Genomic DNA, 20559 nt, shown 5'->3' with positions numbered 1-20559 from the left:
GCCTTTGGCCTCCCAAAGTGCTGGGATTACAGGCGTGAGCCACCACACTACTACAGTAAATGTTAATAACTATATCCGACATAAACAAAAGCTCTTGGGGTCCTCTACAATTTTTCATTTGTGAAGGGGTCCTGAGACCCGCCTGTGCCCTCAGTTATCCCTGTTTCTCTCTCTTCTTAGCAACCATGTTTCCTGAAAGCAGCTTCCCCTCCCACTGGCTCCTCAGCCCTGCCTTGTGGCTTCCCATACTGTTCCTGAAATTGCTCTCACTGAAGCCACAAGGGACCTCCCTGGCATTTCATCCAGTGGACACTCTTCCGTCCTCGTTTCTCTTGACATCTTGGCCATCTTGGCAACATGACCATGTTGTGCACCTCCTGGAGACACCTTCCACCCTGGCTCTCCTCACCCTGCCCTCTCCTCGTTCTCCGCCTACCTCTCCAGCGCTTGTTCCCGACACCTCTTCTTGCTTTGCTCAGACCACCGCGGATGGGGTCCTCAGGGCCTGGCCCGGCCCTGTTCTCCTCTCCTCCCCTACCAGGGCTTTAAGCCCTGTCTCCACATGTATGGTTCCCAAGTCTCTAACTCCAGCCCAGCTTTCTCTCCTGACTCCCACACCAACATATCCAGCTGCCCTGAACACCCCCGTGGAAGTCACTCCTCCCCGCACAGGCACCCCTAACTTAAATGCAAGGCTATCTCCCCCTGACTCTTTCCAGATCTGCCACTGTCCCAGGAGCCCCAGCCCTACTGTCTCTACCCTCCTTTCACTCTGCTCACCAAACCAGCCACCAAATGCTATCAACCTCACCACTAAACGATTCTGCAATCCCTCCACTCTCCATTCCCACTGGCACACCTCGGCTTGGGAACCCTTCAGCTCTCTCTGGCCTCTCTCCTCCAATCTGACTTCAGCCAATGTTCTCTCTTAAGCACATCTCTGCCCTGCTCAGAATCCACCAGAGGCCCCCATTGACCCAGGAGGAATGCCACCCCGCAGCACGGCACAGCACAATTCACCAGGCCAGCAGTTCTGCCACCTGTCTGGCTCGTGTCTCCTGTCCGGGCTGCTCTGTTCCAGCTGGTCTGAGTTTGCCTCCTCTCAGGCATGTGCTGTTCCCTTACTCTCTGTCCCTCAGAGGCCCCTTCTCAGGTTCCCTCTCCGAGAAAGCCAAGAAGGCCCTCCCTGACTGCCCTGCTCAAGTCAGAAGCCCTTTCTGGGTTCTCAAGGCCCCCTTCTCCTCCCATTCCACGCTGAATGGTCACCATCAGTTTCTAGACTCCAAGTTCCTTGAGGAGGAGGAGTTCTTTACCGCTGTATCCCCAGTGCCTGCAATGGTGCGTGGCACACAGTGGGAGCTTAAGGAAATACTTGCTGATTGAATGGCTTGATGGATGCGAGCCCCCTACGTGCAGCTGGCAAGCAGCCCTCCCCACCATCAGCTCCCAGGATGGAGCAGGGCTCTGCTCTGGCTGTCTGGCAAGAGGCCCAGGAAACGTAGGAGGCAGCTGCCCAGGGCTCCCTGCCACCTGCTGCCTCCTCCTTTTGTGTTGCCCTCACCAGGCTCCCAGAAGAACCTGGCTGGACTCCACACTCTTCCCATCAATGGCCAAGACACAAGGCCGCCAAGACATGAGCACACGGCCCAGGCATGGCACCCTCCCCAGCCACAACGGCTGCCCAACTCGATCGGAGTTGACCCTGCCGGAGACACCCAGACCAATCCAGGACACCAGCCACAAGAACAGCAGCAAAACATACCAACCAGCCTGCCCCATACATCATCCCACGGCATCGTTCCCTCACAGTGAACTCGTGCCCAGAGGGCTGAAAGCTTTTTCCGAAGTGACTGGGCAATGAGGAGGAGGCTGGGTTGGACTCTCAAGGCACTTTTTTTTTTTAATTTCCTTTGTATTTTTTATAGAGATGGGGTCTCACTGTGTTGTCCAGGCTGGTCTCCAATTCCTGGGCTCGAGTGATTCTCCCACCTTGGCCTCCCAAAGAAGTACTGGGATTACAGGCATGAGCCACCACACCCAGCCCTTGGCGTCCCAAATTACTGGAACTACAGGCATGAGCCACCACACCCAGCCCTTGGCCTCAAGCTCTTCTGCTGCTAAAGCCTGTCATTTTGGCTCTGCCCCATTCTGCAAGTCCAGGGGTTGAGTAGCACTAAGAGGCCACTCCTGAAGAGGAGCTCAGGCCCAGGCTGAGATCCTGGAGCTGTGATTTGTCCCCAAGGGCTAGACAAGAAGAACATATGGGGACAGGCAGGGGGTAAACTTGGGGCCCGCATTCCAGTGTGGGTGAACCGGGGCAGATGATGGTAATGGGGAAGGCACAGGCAACACCACACCCCCGGAGGCAACAGTGAGCACTCAGACTCTGAAAGTAAAAGGGACACCAGGTCCTCCAGGCTACAGGTCCCTGCCATCAGCCTTGCCTTAAAAGTTGTCATCACCCTACCCTAACCTACATGCTCCTTTAGCAGGACACCAGGGTTCTGGCCTAGCTGTTAGGAAGAGGCAACCGCTGGCCCTGCAGCTGGAGGAAGAGCTGGTCTGAGCTCCAAGCCTGCCAGCCTTCTTGGGGCAGCTGGGCAGGATGAGACAGAGTCCAGGTTGGTGGCAAGGACACTGCTCACAGGGCTGCCAAGTAGAGCATGAGCTGAATTCTGCACAACTCAGGGGGCACTATTTGCATGCGTAAGGCATGAACTGTACCCATGAGAGTGATGTCACCTGCTAATTCTGCCTGCCCAGCTGCCCGTCCCTGGGAGAGAGGGAAGGAGAGGAAGAGGGAGCATTTTCCCCTCTTAGGAGCCTTCCAGGGCATCACCACCTCGCTTGCCCCAAACCCCCATCTGAGAAAGAACCACATTCCAGCACAGCACAGATAAAGAGATAGTTTTATGGATAACAGTATGGGACAGACTGGGAAGGTTGCCAGGGCCCGTAGTGATGAGCTTCCCAGGAATAGACCAACACACAGGCAGGAGTGGCCCAGACAGACAAGTAGATAGACAGACAGAGGGACAAGGAAACAACCAAGTGGGTAAGAGGCCCAGGCCAGGCTCAGCAGCTGTGTCCAGGCATCAGCTCCAGCTCTGCTCTGGGGAACTGGTGGAGGAGAAGGGCTGGCCGGGGCCTCAGTCCTTACAGGGCTCCTTCTCCTCATGCCCTACTATCCCTCATCCAGCCTGCTGGGATCCTTGGCAGGTGGAATTCCCAGGGCTATGGATGGCTGGGCTGCGTAAGCAGAGGATCGAGGCTCTTGGAGACTCCCTGGGGAGGTGGAGGCCTGGGTGGTGTGGGGTTAGCAGCAGCACTGGGGGGAATCTGATCAAGTTCCAGGATGGGGCCACTGCTCAGCAGGGCCCCCGTGTCCAGGGCAGGCCCTCCGCCTGCCCACCACACCAACATGGTGCAATAAATAAAGTTTCAAGTAGTAAGTCAGTGTCAAGCAGGAGAGCTGAAGGCTGGCAGACAGGCAGGGGCTGAGAAAGAGAAGCCTCCAGCCACCCACCATGTCTGCTCAGTGGGCTCAAGCAGTCGCAAGTCTGTCTTGTGCACTGGAGTGGGTGTCTGGCACTGATGTCCACATGAGCACTCCCTGCAGGGGCTCAGCCCCTCACACCAGCGCCAGAGCCTGCTCGGTGGGGCAGAAGCAGGGCAACATGGTGCCCACAGCGTCCACGATGGCTGCCAGGTGCTCGTCCTGCGCCTGAGGCCCACAGAGCTGCATGAAGTCTGCCAGACGCAGCAAGTATTCAAGGTTGTGGCCGGAGAAGCCCCGGCAGGCCAGGATCTGCGTGGCAATGGCCTCTTCAGGTGCAGGGCCCAGGTAACCAGGGTTCTGTGGGGTGGCCACATAGGCCAATGCCTTCAGTGGTTGGTCAGGAGCATCTTGGGGATAGAAGGTGACCTGCTTGGTATCGTAGCCTCCAAGCACTGCCTCTCGCACATTCAGGTACTTCAGGGCCTCGCTTACCTGCTCCCCTTGCACTTGGTATGCCACGCCCCAAGTGCAGCCCTGGGAAGAAATAGGGACACCCGGGGTCAGTCATGACAGCTCCTTGCTGCTGCCTCTCCTATCCTAATATGCCACCCCCACCCAGGACTGTGCTCTATAAGGGAGGCTGTGGTCGGCTGATGAGCCACCTGGTGGCAGTACCGCAAGCCCTTGTTCTCTCTTTGTTAACAACAGTTGAAAGGCCAGGTGTGGTGGCTCATGCTTGTAATCCCAACACTTTGGGAGGCCAAGGCAGGTGGATCACTTCAGGTCAGGTGTTTGAGACCAGCCTGGCCAACAAGGTGAAACCCTGCCTCTACTAAAAATACAAAAATTAGCCAGGCATGGTGGCATATGCCTGTAATCCCAGCTACTCGGGAGGGTGAGGCAGTAGAATCGTTTGAACCCAGGAGGTGGAGGTTGCAGTGACTTTAGCCTGGGTGACAAGGGCAAGACTCCTTCTTAAAAAAAAAAAAAAAAAAAAGAATAGTTGAGGCCAGGTGCAGTAGCTCACGCCTGTAATCCTAGCACTTTGGGAGGCTGAGGGCGGGCAGATCACTTGAGGTCAGGAGTTCCAGAACAGCCTGGCCAATATGGTGAAACTCTGTCTCTACTAAAAATACAAAAATTACACTTTGGGAGGCCGAGGCGGGCGGATCACGAGGTCAGGAGATCGAGACCACGGTGAAACCCCGTCTCTACTAAAAATACAAAAAATTAGCCAGGCGTGGTGGCGGGCGCCTGTAGTCCCAGCTACTTGGAGAGGCTGAGGCAGGAGAATGGCGGAACCCAGGAGGCGGAGCTTGCAGTGAGCCGAGATCGCGCCACTGCACTCCAGCCTGGGTGACAGTGCGAGACTCCGTCTCAAAAAATAAAATAAAAAAAATAATAAAAAAAAATACAAAAATTAGCTGAGTGTGGTGGCGCATGCCTGTAATCCCAGCTACTCGGGAGGCTGAGGTGGGAGAATCGCTTGAACCTGGAAGGCAGAGGTTGCAGTGAGCCAAGATTGCATCACTGCACTCCAGCCCGGGCAACAGAGCGAGACTCTGTCTCAAAAACAAACAAACAAAACAAAACAAAACAAAGCAACAACGACAAAACAGTTGAAAAAGTGGTCTAGTACCAGGGAGAACAGGATTCCTCCCCAAAGTGTGGTCCAGGATGTGGTGGCATCACCTGTAAGCTTGTTAGGAATGCTGTGTCTCAGGACCCACTGTCATGCTACTGAACTAAGATCTGCATTTTAACAAGATCCTCATGTGATTTGGTGAGAAGCACTGAGCTAGAACACGTTTCTACTCTGCCAGAGAAGCATCAGACAGAGCTAGCCTGCAGCCAAGAGCCTATGAGCTCTATCTGCCGGTCCCCCTTCACACTGGGCCAGGGTCCCCTTCCTGATTCAGGCACTTACCTCATGATCTTCAAGGAGCGTCACCACACGGCCAGGCTAGGGAGAGAAGAAAGATTTTGAAATAGACAAGTTAGAAATCAGCTCTGCCATCAGCAAGGAAACCTTTATCAATCCCGCTGACCCGGGCCTCCAAGTGCCCTGCTCTGCATGCTGAGTCCTATTCATGCAGGGGAAGGTGGGGGAGCGATGCACAGATGTAGGAGAAACATCCAGAAACACTGACAGATGTCAGTGGTCCCAGCTGGTGATCAACCCAGGGATCCACAGGTTCACAGACTCCAGCCATCACAGTGATGCACTGGGCACATACATTTAAATATGCCACAAACCCCAGACACAGGTTTACACATTTCTTTCTATTGGCCCAGAGAGCCCCTGACATTCCAGGGCACTGGCGCCCAGTATCCCGCCCCCAACCCCCTCACTCCCCTGGGCACGGTTGGATGCTCACCATCTTGTCGCTGCCCCGATGGAAGGTATCTCCCTGCCAGAAACGGCGGCTGTAGCCGCGCACGAAGCCCACACGGCTGTCGCTGTAGGCGAAGTCGGGCCTCCACACCAGGGAGCCGTACCCGAAAATCCACAGTGCTTGAGGGTCGCCGTCGTTTCGGGGGAACTGAGCGGACGGCGTAGGGGACTGCGAGGCGGGCGGGGTGTTCGGGGCTGCAGACTCCTGCTTCATGGTGCCGGGCACAGGGATAGGCCCAGGCGGCCTCCGGGGCTGGTCTCCGGCGTGGGCACGGAAAGACCGACGGACGCACACACCTGGCCTGGCACCGCTCGGTCGCTCCAGCTGAGCGCCCCCCATGGAGGCGCCCTTTAAACCCTCTTGCCGGGAGACCACGCCCACCGCGGCCAGCTGCCGCGGTGATTGGGGTGGGGCAAATCCCCTTTTGGCCAATCAACTTCGGATTCTGCTTCTCACTTAACCGCGCCCCGGGCCCAGCGCGCCCGCTGATTGGTTCAGCTCCACCTCTGTGGCAAACCTGGCAGGAGTGATGCAACGGCAGGGGAGGTTTCTCCAGCGCCGGCATGCAGCAAGGGCGCCTCGGATTGCGTCAGGCGGCGGGCAGGGGGCACCCGCCGGGCACAGGGCGGGCACCAGGCGTCTCCCCAGCCGCCCCCTCATGGCCTGGACCCCTTGGAGGTACGGCGAGCGAGTCCCAGGCGGTGTCTGCCCAGCCTTGCCGCTCGTGCACCTGGCCGAGTCCCTGCCAGCCTAGGCGGCACAGACTCAGTCCCAAGTCGAGTCCAGGGCACGTCCAGAAGGAGCGCTCTGGGTGTCGTAAACTTCCGTCTCTGGGGCCCCTCCTGAGATCATGCACTGCGGGAAAGCTGTCGGAGGCGCCGTTCGCATTCCGCTCAAGTGCCTCATGCCGTTGGCCAGTGTGAGCAAATGGAGAAACTGGGCCATGGGGGCTGCAGGGGGATCTGCAGAGACTGCGGGGCTGAGTTAGGTAGGCCAGGCGCCCGGAGCTTGCAGGCCTCACATGAGGGCTACGCCCCGGACCAGGTGTGGGACCCCTCGAGCCCAGGTAGGCTCGGGGAAGAGCCTGTTAGAGCGCTTGGACCGACCGGCAGTCACTTTGGCGGTGGTGGCTGCACCTGCGGAGAAAGGCTATAAAGATGCAAAACCCAGGCTAGTCTTGCCCCCAAGGCGATGGGTTTAGTTCTTCCTGGACGTAAGATTTTGCAGCAATGATTAATCCATAGGCACAAGGTTCCTGGAGCAGCGGGCAAGGAGGGCCCAGTGAGGCCCCCACAAAACCATGGCCAGCTAACTGGTCTCCCTCGGCTTCTGGCCTCCCAGCTGAGTCCACAGGCCGCCTGGGGTTGGACTCCCTACGCAGCAAGTGACTGCCCTCAGGGGATGTCGCTGACTGTAAAAGGGAAACAGAGGCAGCTGAAGGCCTTCTCTCCAAACTGGCCAGGAGATGGCTGGCAGGGGAAATGTGCAACATGGCTTCTCATTCGATGCTAATTCAATATTTAAAGTAAACGTGATCTGCACACTTCACATATTCATTCCGAACGTGTCGCAGATATAAGTGGGAAAGTTGCACAACAGTGTGTATAGTGCAAAGCTATTTCTTTAAAAATAAAAAGTATTCGTGTAAGAAATAATCTGGAAGAATATACCTAAACGGTTAGCAGAAGCTGGCACCAGAGGAGGACTTTCAGTATCAAACTTAAACAATAGTGAAAAAGTCTGGATTTTTACAAGGAGCATGAATTCCTTTTCCAATCAGGAAAAAAAAAAAAAAAAAATACTGGCAAATGGTCCTTTCTGGTTATTCCTTTCTTTTTCGCTTTCTCTCCATTTCCCACATTCACTCTCCCTCTTCTCTTCTATCCTGTCCCCTTTAGTTCATGTGAGCACCTCCTTTGCTCGTAGCTTCTTAGAAGAATGTCCTCTTCTCCGCTCACCAGCTGTGGGTTGTAGTCCGGGAAGTGGGAAACTGGTATCCACACATTGCTGAAGTATCTGAATTGGCACAAACAACCCATTGAGAAAGCAGCTTGGTGATACAAATCAAGAATCATAAAATATCCCTGCCCTTTGACCCAATACTCCTTCAGGAAATTATTAAAAATACGAGAAAAGCCATATGCCTGAAGATTTTCAATGCATTGTTACTTTTTTTTTTTTTTTTTTTTTGAGGCGGAGTCTCTCTCTGTTGCCCAGGCTGGAGTGCAGTGGTACAATCTCGGCTCACTGCAACCTCTGCATCCCAGGTTCAAGCGATTCTCCTGCCTCAGCCTCCCAAGTAGCTGAGACTGCAGGCACCTGCCACCACGCCCGGATAATTTTTGTATTCTTAGTAGACACGGGGTTTCGCCATATTGGCCAGGCTGATCTCAAACTCCTGACTTTGTGATCCACCCACCTCAGCCTCCCAAAGTGCTGAGATTACAGGCGTGAGCCACCACGCCCGACCATTACATATTATAGCAAAAACAAAAGAGGAAAAAACTACTTAAATATCCAAAATTAGCTAAATGTTTAAGGAAGTTATGTCAATTTACCATTCACATGATAGAAAAATGCACACACACACACACAAACACAAAGAAAACAACCTAAATACCCAGGAATAGATAATTAGTTACACAAATATGATATAGTTCATTAAATTTGTGCAGACATTAGAAACAATTACGTCTGTTGGGCCGGGTGCAGTGGCTCACGCCTGTAATCTTAGCACTATGGGAGGCCAAGGTGGGCAGACTGCCTGAGCTCAGGAGTTCGAGACCAGCCCGGGCAACATGGTGAAACCCCGTCCCTACTAAAAATACAAAAAAAATTAGCCGGGCGTGGTGGCGGGTGCCTGAAATCCCAGTTACTCGGGAGGCTGAGGCAGATGAATTGCTTCAACCCAGGAGGCAGAGGTTGCAGTGAGCCAAGATCGCACCACTGCAGTCCAGCCTGGGCAACAGAGCAAGACTTCGTCTCGGGAAACAAACAAACAAACAAAAAAAAGTAGTAAAAATGTGTATGATTGCATATTAAGGCAAAAATGCAAAATATAAATTTTCACATGTACTATGATTAAAACTTAAAAACAGTAACAATAAAGATAGGGAGGCAGCAAATACTAGTGTGTTGGGATTGTGAGCAATTCTTTCCTCTATTTTCCAAGTTTTATGATAAGTAATTTTTAAATAATAATAAGTTAACTTTTGCTGGGCGTGGTGGTTCACACCTGTAATCTCAGCACTTTGGGATGCCAAGCAGGAGGATCACTTGAGCTCAGGAGTTTGAGACCAGCCTGGGAAACATAATGAAACCTCATCTCTACAAAAAAATTTTTAAAAATTAGCCGGGCTTAGCAACATGCACCTGTAGTCCCAGCTACTCAGGAGACTGAGGCAGGAGGGTTGCTTGAGCCCAGGAGGTCGAGGCTGCAGTGAGCCATGATTGTGCCACTGCTCTCTAACCTGGGCAACAGAGCAAGATCCTCTCTAAAAAAAAGTTACTTTTAAAGAGTCATTGGTGGTTTTCTGGTGGGAGAGGGATGGATAGCATACCTGAAACATTTAGGGAACACTTTCATGATGCCCGTTCTCAGACCTCCTCCCACCCTGACCAAAGTTCCAGTGTTTCATAACTCTTTTGGCAATGTCCTCAATAACCTGATCTTGCTCCTGGCAGAGTCAGACACTCCCTCCTCTGTGCTCCCACAACACTTTACGCCACTGCAGTTTACTTATCTGTCCCTTCCAACTCGTGCTTACAACAGAAACGCTCATTTATTACGTGCATACCATGTGCCAGGCAATTTGCTAAATGCCTTTACATCATCCATTCTAATTACACATTTCTTCACTACTTTGTGAGGCAAATATCATTTCACAGATGAGCATGCAGGAAGGCTAGGTAAATCCTGTTGGTGAAGTAGCAGAAAGTAGTGGAGCCTGGGTCTGAAGGAGCTGGGCCAGCTCCAGAGCCTCCTTGCTGGGAATCATTTGCGTCCTGCCTCTCACTCACCTGAGCGCTTCCCCAGAGCGTGGTTCATTGTTGAAGGCCCGAAAGAACCAACACAAGCCAGGTATGTGGAAGATCCTCCACAAATATAGGTAGAATAAGTGAGACTGTTGCTTGGAAAAGGCCAGGGCTATATCCCATGTCCCGCATAACACAAGCTCAACCTCGACCCTCAAAATAGGAATCTCCACAGAAGCTGACCCAGGGAATCTGCAACGCCTTCCTGGGAACACGTCTTGCCTGTTCCCATTCCTTGCTTATTCTTGCCAACATCTGTCCCTTTTCCTCCCAGCAGGACACTCCCAGGCAGCAAACCACTCACTTAGCTGGTTCCTCTCTGTAACTTCAACTGCAAACCCTTCCTGTCTTTCCTTCTAACGCCCTGCAGGAGGGGGCCGCCAATGTCATGCCCACAGAGGTGCCAGTTCGTGGGAGGCGATGGGCCCAGGCATCACCTCCACCTTGCAGAATCGCACATGATGTACACGTGGTGGTTTCCTTTTTTAGATCTTTCCCAAATTAACGTTTCCTTATTGTTCCCTTCCGGGTGGCTACCTCTCATCTCCTGAGGATCTGTTCCTTCTCTCTTCTCTTACCAGAGTTTGGCATCACCTCCTGGTCAGCATGTTTATCTGAAACAGGGGAAATCTGTTTTAGGAGCTAGGGAATGATGCTAATTCATATGCTAAAGGATGAAGTTGCCTTATAAAGCTGCTGATTTCTGAAGGATGAAAAACCTTCCCAGAGGCCTAAGTGCACCGTGTGCCGGAGCTTGTGGCATCAATGGGCCTGCTGTGTCCAAAGAAAGAGGGTGAGGCGGCCGAGCTCCAGCCTGAAGCACCTGGGCACCCAGACAACAAAGAGGTCGGCTTCCTTAGTCCGGAGGACTGTCCGGACTGTGAGCAAGAGGGAGCTGCAGCCCACGAGGGCCACCCACAGCCTGACACCTTCAGCAGTAAACAAGATAAAATAACTTCTTCAAGATAAGCCTGAGCATTAGGTGTAAGAGTTGGTGTCTGAACCAGGGCCTGTAATGACCTTTCTTATAGTCTAGAATAAACGAAGACAAAGGAGATTTCAATGAAGAAGTTATTCAAGATGGAGTCAGAGTGTTCATCGAAAAGAAAGCACAACTAACACTTTTAGGAACAGAAATAGACCATGCTGAAGACAAATTATCCAGTGAGTTTGTGTTCAATAACCCAAACATCAAAGGAACGTGTGGCCGTGGAGAAAGCTTTACTATTTGACATCTCAGGATGCCTCTGACCATAAGCTCTGGGAAAGTTCCTGGAAGCCCTGGGGCTCACAAATAAATCATATGATTGTTACATGCTTAATGTGTGCCTGCCTTGTGAGAAAAATATAAGTGATGCATTTTGGAAATGTGTTAGATTCCAGAAGAAATGATATTTGTAGTCTCTGTAAGGGACAGAAAATGAGAAGCCATCACTCTCTTTGGACCATTTAACTCTCTTGCATCCTTTGTTTTAGAACCAGTTTCATTAAAGTTGTCTTCCTGGGCCCCTGTTTCTCCATGTCCTGAGCGGTGTGCACTCAATGGGTCTCTGTTGGATGGCCTGAACATGCATCTCCCTCGGCATTTCTCCCAACCAGATTGGGGACTCCTACAATTCAGGGACAGGACGTCCTGACTGCTGGTAGTAACATGGTGGTGGGTTGTTTTTCCACCCAAACTTAACATAGCCTGTTTACGTTTTTATCAAAACTTTCTTTTTGTTGTTGTTTTTTCTTTTTTATCAAAAATTTCATTGTCAGATGCCTTACTGTGTACCCCTTAATAGTACCGGGCAAAGATTTCCTTGAACTGTAGTACAGAATAGTTCTGAATGATGGTATGAAAAGGTGAGAAAGACTTCATCCATCTGTTTTTTAATCCATTTCTTTTGCCACCCTATATGTCTGCTCAAAGATGGGATCTCAAGCTGACTTTTAGTTGAGGGGTCTCTTAAAAGCCATCTAGCCCACCTCTCTCAATTCTGTACACAAGGAAGCAAAACCCCAGGGAAGCCAAAGGGCTCCTGTCCACCCCCACTCCACAGGCTCAGGGAGAGCAGGGACTCTACCCCCATCTCCCCTTCCTTGTAGATGACACCTGTGCTCTGCCCTCCAAGGCAATCAGTGAAGGCAAATGGTCTGGCTTGTCTGGTCGACATTTTGATATAATTTCTTTATAATTTTATGGAGATCAGCTGGGAGCGGTGGCTCACGCCTGTCATCCCAGCACTCTGGGTGGATCACTTGAAGCCAGGAGTTTGAGACCAGCCTGGCCAACATGGTGAAACCCTGTCTCTACTAAAAAATACAAAAAACAAAAATTAGCCAGGCATGGTGGCAGAGGTTGCAATGAGCTGAGACCACTCTACTGTACTCCAGCCTGGGCAACAGAGTGAGACTCCATCTCAAAATAAATAAATAAATAATATATACATATATGTGTGTATATATATATATATACACACACACACATATACATATGTATATATACACATATAAATAAAATTTTATGGAGATCATATATTTTTATTTTATTTTGAATAGGAAAAATATTTAAAAACCCTTTTATGTGAGTTACTTTCTTGTTTCTTTAACCTTTGAAACAATGGTTTGTAGCAGAGAAGACATTGTAGCAACCTAGAATTATGCTTTTGGAATGTGGTCCTAATTGTGAAAGAGAACATGGAGATCTTTTCTTAAAACTCTACTATGCATACACTTTCCGCATGCTTATTTTGAAAGGTGGTTCTCATGGATTCAAATAGCTGAGTTCCATTATTTTTGTTTTACCTACTAAAGTAGCTGGCACAAAAATGCACTGAAACCGCCGGGTATGGTGGCTCACACCTGTCTTCTCAGCACTTTGGGAGGCGAAGGCAGGCGGATCACCTGAGGTCAGGAGTTCGAGACCAGCCTGGCCAAGATGTTGAAATCCCATCACTACTAAAAACACAAAAATTAGCTGGGCATGGTTGCACATGCCTGTAATCCCAGCTAGCTACTCAGGAGGCTGAGGCAGGAGAATCACTTGAACCTGGGAGGCGGAGGTTGCAGTGAGCCAAGATCATGCCATTGCACTCCAGCCTGGGTGACAGAGCGAGACTCAATCTCAAAAAAAACAAAAACAAAAACAAAAACAAAAAAAAACCAGAGGAAAAAAAATGCACCAAAACCTCAAGCAGCAGTTTTATGTAAACGTTCATGAGTTTGCATCATTAATATAATTGTTGAGCCACTTATAATTTGGGCAAAACTGTATGTACGTAGAGATTCAGTCGTCAATTTAAAAAATGTGGTCTCTCTGTGATCAGAAAAAAAAAGAAGAAGAAAAGAAAAGCCTTCCCAGACATTGCCTCTAAGTTCAGCTTGCTCAGATTTGAGCTCGGCTCCACCATGTACCAGCTGAGTGACCCTAGGCGTGGATGGTGTCTTTAGTTCTTGGTTTTCTCAACTGTAAAGAGGGAATAAGTAATAGCATTGACCTTGCAGGGTCTGAAAAGGATTGAAAGAAATAATACCGTAGGCAGTACCTGTCACATAGGAACACTCAAAAAATGTTGACTTCTTATTGTCTTTACTTCAGACAATTTCACTTTCCGTTTCATCCAGGGCAGAGCCATAAGTGAACCTCTCATTCTGAAATAGCTCAGAAGAACAAAGTGGGTCAGGAGGGAGTGATCTAGGTAAGCATTTTAGGATCAGTAGAGGAAATCTCCAGCTATCTCACTCTCCATCCTCGCCATGCAATTCACAGATTGTTCTGGCAAGTAGGGTGCCAAAGAAATGTGGGGTGTTTTGAGACAGGGTCTTGCTGTGTCATCCAGGCAAGTGAAGTGTCTCAATCTCGGCTCACTGCAGCCTCGACCTCCTGGGCTCAAGTGATTCTCCCATCTCAGCCTCCTGAGTAGCTGGGACTACAGGCACGTGCCACTATCCCGCTAATTTTTACTGTTGTTGTTGTTAGAGACTGGGTTTTGTCATGTTTCCCAGGCTGGTCTCAAACTCCTGAGCTCAAGCGATCTGTCCACCTTGGCCTCCCAAAGTGATGGGATTACAGGTGTGAGCCACTGCACCCGGCTGTGTTTTTTTGTTTGTTTGACACAGGGTCTCACTCTGTCCCCCACGCAGGAGTGTAGTGGCACGATCATGGCTTACTGCAGCCTTGACCTCCTGGGTTGAAGCGATCCTCCCACTTCAGCCTCCCGAGTGGCTGAGACTTGCAGGTATGCACCACTATGCCCAGCTAATTGTTTTTGTTTGTTTTTGAGACAGGATCTAGCTCTGTCACCCAGGCTGGAGTGCAATGGCACAATCTCAGCTCACTGCAGCCTCCGCCTCCCAGGCTCAAGCAATCCTCTCACCTCAGCCTACCGATTAGCTGGGACTACAGGTGCATCCCACAACACCCGGCTAATTGTTTTGTATTTTTGTAGAGACGGGGTCTCCCCATGTTGCCCAGGCTGGTCTTGAACTCCTGGGCTCAAGCGATCCACCTGCCTTGGCCTCCCAAAGTGCTGGGATTATAGGTGTGGGCCATCATGCCCAGCCAAGGCATGTTTCTAAAAGACAGAATGGGTAATGGTCTTACCCAAGCACACTATTAGCAGAACAAACATCCTATTGACAGAACAAACAGTTGCTTGAGCCAAGAGAGATTTTCTGTGTATGCATGGGGTGAAGGTGCTAAAATAAATAAATTAGTAAATAATCCACCATCTACGAGGAACCATACCTCCCACGGACCTCTGAGAGGTAAGTGTGTCTGTAGGTCTTCAGGTCTTGTGCAAAGAGGACCTAGGTCCCACCGACATTCTGGCCAAAGGAGGGGCAGATGGAGTAGTGGATCCCTGCATACGGTCCACCTCAGAAGAGGGAGAGACAGTCCCAGGCAGCTGTTCTGCAGGGCGTACCAGCCAAACCCAGGGCCAAGGGGGGAAGGCTGCTTGGCGCTTGGTCCATGAAAGCAGGGACTGTAAAGATTCACTCATATCCTAGCAAAAGGGTGCCTGGGATGGCGGAAAAACCTGGCTTCCTGCCCATTTTCTAGCCTCCAGGGAGGTGGAGAGGTCCAGCTGAACAGGCACCTCTGGGGTGGCCAGTGTTCCACTTATCCAGAGCTCAGTCCTCATCTACCTGGAAGGAAAGAAGCTGGGGTTCCAACAGAGGACTGGTGGGTGGTGCTCCCAATTCCAAGGAGAGAGAAAAGTACAATTTATGGGGACAGGAAGCAACCCATTGCAGGGCTGAGGAGAAGCTGTAGTGGGGAGCATTTCAGTGGGGTGACAGGGCTGTAAAGAGAGGAGATCCACAGGGTTGGGGTGAGCCTGAGATCTCATGGAAATGCTGTGGTGTGGTGGGACCTGGCTCTAGAAGAGAAGCCTCAGAAAACCAGCATTGTGGAGAAGTCAGGGTGCTCACAAGGGGCCTGGGTGGTGCTGTAGATTCCGCAGCCCACAGGCAGCCAAGGCTGTGAAGCCCTTTCAATGAATGAGAGCAGCTGGGATCCCTTCTTCCCCAGGGCCCACTGCTAATAGAATGGAGAATGTCCAGGGCCTTTCAGATCTCTTCCACCAGAGAGACAGAAAAGGAAGCGCTGAGGAAGGGAGTTGCTGGTAGGGGAATGAAACTGAACAGACTGGGCTTAGTACCATGAGCCTTGCCCCAACACCTGCCACTGTGGGAAAAGGACAGCAATCCTTCAACAAGTCAAATGGCCAGTGTCGGTGTGCAAAACCCCAAGCCTCACCAGGAGGAGGGGTCACTAGAGACAGACAGGCTAGCCATGCCTGGCAGGGCTGTGGCTCTGCCCTGCAGGGGGTGCCATGACACAGGGCGCTTCTGGGCCAGAGCCGACCTGTTGCTAAATCCGGATTCCTGTGATGCTGGTTACCATCATGAGGGTCTGGCTGTAGACTCACTTGGCTTCTTGGGCCCTGCGTCCTGGTGTCAGAGAAACTTTGGGGATGAAGAAAATAAGCTGAGCCCACTCTTGACCAGAGTGTTAAGGGGTACCATGCCCCAGAGGCCAGGGAAAGGTGGCAAAAAGTCACTTGTGGCAGATCTCCAAAGGGAAGGTGACTCTTAAGGACTTGGGGGTCCTGCTGCCCCTTCCCACAGCAAGGGCCTCCCTTCTACCCCTGCCTATATCAGAGGAGGTTGACCTAGATTAGTGATGCTCCTGGAAGGCAGGAGCATATGGAAGTGATGGTGACGGAAACCTGTGATCTCAGCTGCCTTGCTTGGTCCTAGGGCCACTGCTGGTGTCACAGTAGGTAGACAGGCATGAGCAGCACAGGAGAGGGCCCTCGACCCCCACCAGGAATCTCAGGCAACCATCAGGTGATGGTCAGTTGGTTGTTACCCTGTCTCTCTAAAATAACAATTGTTGCAGCCCGCACCAGGGAAAGGCAGTCTCTGAATAGAGAGGAATACAGGAAACTGATCAGCAGCTTCCCGATAAGATCTCAGGAGGTGCGCAAGTGGGCTCAAGCGAGTACACTAGGAGGCAAAATGGCGGAGCTCAACTGGTATCTGACCTTCCTCTAGCAATGCTCGAGTAGTGAGGGAAAAATGCCTCAGGTGAGCATGTGCACAACTCCAGTAAGCACACTGCACACGCGACCCCTCCCAAGAGTTGGCAGGCCTCAGGCATGCGGACCGCCCATCCTCAGGGAAGAAGCAGGGAGAAGGGATGCAAGGCTCCGGAAGCACGCCAACATAGAAAACCCCAAGTCAGAGGTCAAACGCGCACTTGAATCTCTCAAGTCGCCCACTTGACCTTCTTCCAAGTGTACTTTACTTCCTTTTGTTTCTGCTCTAATACTTTGTAATAAACTTTCACTCCTGCTCTAAAACTTGCCTCAGTCTCTCCTTCTGCCTTATGCCCCTTGGTGGAATTCTTTCTTCTGAGGAGGCAAGAACTGAGGTTGCTGACCCCCACGGACTGGCCGCTGCTAACATTGGGACTATCCTGATAGACCCCAACCTCCCTAGGTCCCACCCCGCTGATGTGGGCAGGGGCAGTGGGAGCTCCAGAAAGTGGCTCACTTAGAGATGCGTGAGGAGGATTAACCCACCAGCAGAGGTTACAACACTGCTCACAAACGCTTCCATACATCCTCATTTCAACCCCCCTAGCAATGCCTAACAGGCATTACCCGCAGAGAGGTTAAGGATAAGCAGCTAGATAGTTAGCGGCCCTGGGCAGACAGCAAGTCCTGCCTCCAATGCTAATCAGTGTTGAAGGAATGAAGTAGGTGGACTTTGTCCTAGAGCACCCGGCAATGAGGGGTGGCGCTGGAAGGGAGCTCCAGCCCCATAACTCAGACCGGTGTCCGGCCCTGCTCGAGGCCATTCCCTTCCCTTGAGGATGTCTCTGGACCAGGATGGCCGGAGGCCTGTTGGGTGGCGAGGGGGACTGGCTGCTGCGACGGCGGGGGCAGGGGAAAGGGCCTGTTCCCCTGGACACTGTGAGGATATTTGGGGGAAAGCCCCGCACTGGGTTCTCCCCAGTTTGCCCGTTCGGCTTAGGGGCTCGGAGCCCGGAGGGAGCTCGGGCGTCTGGCCGCCCCCTGCCGCCTTCGTCCCATCGGCCCGGGACGGAGAAGGGCGGCCCCAGAGAGCCTCCCGGGGTCGACGGCCCCTCCCGCGCGCAGCCCCGACGGCCGCGCAGCGCCTCTAGTGCCGGGCGGCGGGGGCCACGCAGTCCAGCCCGCCTGCCCGCCCGCGGCTCCTCTTCCCGCGGCCGCGGCCCGGGCGATATTGGGGAAGCAGGAGGCGGAGCCGAGCGGGCGGGGGAACCTCCGAGAAGCTCGCGGCCTTCGGCGGCTTCCCGGCCCGGGAAGTGAGCCGGGTCGGCTGCCGCAAACAGGAAGTCGGGCTGTAACAAAGAGAGCGGGGGGCGGGGAGCCGCGGGAGCTGCGGGGCACGGCGGCGGCAGGTGGAGGGCTGACCCGGGCGGGCAGGCGCACCTGCCCCCTCCGCCGCTGCGCAGGGCTCGGGGCGCCCTGGGCGCGAAGGAGGGCGCAGCCGCCCAGGGGAGGCCGCTGGGACCTCGCAGGCGCATCCCCGCCCGAGGAAGGGACAGTCACAGTTCCCCCAGTGAATCACTTCCACCCCCTTCCCGGAATGCAGCAGACCACGTGGGGCGGAGGGCTGGGGCCGCTGATCCTGTGGATCCAGGGGGAGAGGCTGGGAGACCTGCGGCGAGGGGACCTGCGGAGAGCTTTGTGGGTCCCAGTCAAGAGATGGAGCATCCACACCACCTTGATTTAGTCTGGCGGCCTTTTCTAGCCTGGGATGGGAGAGGTGGGAAGCACTGTCCTTTTTTCCCTACCTCCTGACCAGGCTGACCCTGGCCGTGAGGCAGGAGAGGGAACCCTGGCTGAGCAAGCAGAATAAAGTCATTTCTCCTTCTGCCCAACCCCTCCCTGACTCTACCAGCCAAGGGGCCCTGGAAAAGCAGCTGTCCTCAGGTCACCGTGGGGTCAAATTGTGGGGTCAAATTGATTCTCCAGGCAGGGCACTGGCTCCAGGCTGTTAAGGAACTACTAAACTCTGAATTCCCTGGTGAAATACCCATGCAAATTAAAGGTGGGCATTTGCTAACCTGTGGAAGGCACCTCACAGTGAGTCCAGAACCATTATCTGGCCTCCTTTCTGCCAAGCCTAGGAGATCTCCTGTACCCCAGGACACTCAAGTGATCAGCAAGGTCTTGGGTGCCTTACCTATCAGAAGGGAATGGACTCTCAGGAAATCCTGGGGAGAAGGGGCTTCCTCCGCTGTGGCCTGTTTACACCCCAAGTGCCTGCCCAGCTTCTGGCATGTTGTTAAAGCTGGAGCCTGGCATGAGCTGCAGGTCGGAGCTGCCCAGACCAAGTTCCCCACGGGTCCCCACTTTCCCCAGAAAGCCAGCTTTTTTGGTGGGCTCTCCAGCTCCCTATCTAGCCCATCAGAGCAGCTGTGAGCTTTGCCAGCCAACTCCTCTCCGGCGCTCTTCTCTGTGAGTCTGGCAGCCTGTGCAGCCCGTCACAGCCTGGTGTTGTGGACGTGCAGGCCTGCGGGTGTCCTACCTGTCCCCCACATGGGAGCCTCGTCATCTTGCCTTCGTGTCCCAGCCCAGTTCCCCCCTCCCGTACCCCCCTAGGGCCTGGGAGCTGCTTTCCTGTTTCATTTTGGGCAGGAAGAGTGAGGTCGTGTTGTTCTTCCCCCTGCTGCCGGCTCAGGCTGTGGGAACGGTTCCCTGAATGCTTTCCTGTTTGATACCCTGTGTGTACAGTGAAGGGAACAGGGAGCGATGAGTGAGGCGTGGAGCGTGTGCGTGCTCCCGTGTCTCTGGCATAAGCACCCAGGTCTGGGGTGGGCATGGTGTGTCTGTGTCAAGGAGAGAGGAAAAAGGGAGGGTAAGTAGCACTCCAAACCCTTGCACTCCATTAGGAGCAGGGCATCTGGTGGGTCTATTTTGCTTTACTGTGGACAGGCTGAGAGCTAGGAGCATCTGCTCAGCTTTTTGTCAGTGGCTCATTTTTTCATAATTTGCTCTCCATGGAGCATATTTTCGGCTATAGAGAGGGCTGTGGCACCCTAGGGACTATCCTGTGCCTTAGAGGAAGCTAGGTATGAAACTCCTAGTGAGACTGGAAACCCCCTCATTAGTGCCTCAGCAAGAGAAACCTGGACTCAAGGAAGGCTACCTCCTCCTCCCCTTTCTCCCTGTCTTTGCAGTCTTCAATACATTCTAGCAGCCATGGGCAGACAAGGTGCTCAGACTCTCAGCGCTCTTGTCTGCTACAAAGAGGAAAAACAAGGCAAACCTCCCTCCTGCCCTGTCTCCTGACCTGTACCCTGCTGGGGCTAAGAAAAGAGCCAGGCACCTTGCAACAGCAGGAGGAAGGACCCAGATGTCACCAGGGTGCAGAGGCCCCATCCCATCCACCGACAAGAGAATGCTTTTTTTTTTTGAGTTGGAGTCTCGCTCTGTCGCCCAGGCTGGAGTGCAGTGGCTCAATCTTGGCTCACTGCAAGCTCCGCCTCCGGGGTTCACGCCATTCTCCTGCCTCAGCCTCCCGAGTAGCTGGGACTACAGGCACCCACCACCACGCCAGGCTAATTTTTTTGTATTTTTAGTAGAGACGGGGTTTCACCCTGTTAGCCAGGATGGTCTCGATCTCTTAACCTCGTGATCCGCCCGCCTCGGCCTCCCAAAGTGCTGGGATTACAGGCGTGAGCCACCGCGCCCAGCCAAGAGAATCCTTTTGAATATGAGAAAAACAGGCAGAACTAGGGAGCCCCGTAAGCTTTTTCAGGCTTTAAGAGAGGAAGGAAGAAATGATTCAGGTCAGGAGGAACATGCCCCAGGAATGGTGAGGGCATAAAGAGGGAAGGGGGCGCTGTACCAACTCAAAGTCAGCAGGCAAGGAAGGCTGGCTGAGGCTGGGGACTAGATGGGTGAGGCTCGGCTCCTCAAGGAATGGAAGAAGACAAGGGCCTGGGGTATGACATGCCAAGTCCAAATGTCTGCACAGGTCCCAGGGGTTCCGGCGGGGCACATGGCAGCAGTAGAAGAAGAGAGTTTAGAATTTTTTGGGTGAGAGGGCAGGGGTGCCATCACAAAGACAGGACCCAATAAG

At 52.8% G+C, this 20559-nt stretch overlaps 1 protein-coding gene and 1 pseudogene across 2 annotated transcripts; one reads left to right on the top strand and one right to left on the bottom strand.

The window, feature by feature from the left end:
* Positions 1-2897: 2897 nt before the first annotated feature.
* Positions 2898-6696, bottom strand: CHAC1 (ChaC glutathione specific gamma-glutamylcyclotransferase 1). Of its 2 annotated transcripts, XM_055278789.2 has the most exons (4): positions 5878-6558; positions 5427-5462; positions 3992-4033; positions 2898-3856 (listed from the first exon to the last, which is right to left on the bottom strand). In XM_055278789.2, the coding sequence occupies exons 1-4, from the start codon at positions 6232-6234 to the stop codon at positions 3632-3634; spliced, it is 660 nt and encodes a 219-aa protein (XP_055134764.1). In that variant the 5' UTR covers positions 6235-6558; the 3' UTR covers positions 2898-3631. The 2 variants fall into 2 exon arrangements, with proteins under 2 accessions (XP_055134764.1, XP_055134763.1); XM_055278788.2 differs by having other exon boundaries at positions 2898-4033; positions 5878-6696.
* Positions 6459-11243, top strand: LOC129481588 (uncharacterized; annotated as a pseudogene).
* The last annotated feature ends 9316 nt before the right edge of the window (positions 11244-20559 follow it).

This window comes from Symphalangus syndactylus, chromosome 5 (genome assembly GCF_028878055.3).
Source record: "Symphalangus syndactylus isolate Jambi chromosome 5, NHGRI_mSymSyn1-v2.1_pri, whole genome shotgun sequence".
Taxonomy (NCBI): Eukaryota; Metazoa; Chordata; class Mammalia; order Primates; family Hylobatidae; genus Symphalangus; species Symphalangus syndactylus.
The sequence above is the reverse complement of the archived record's forward strand: the minus strand, read 5'-3'. Positions and strand labels throughout refer to the sequence as shown.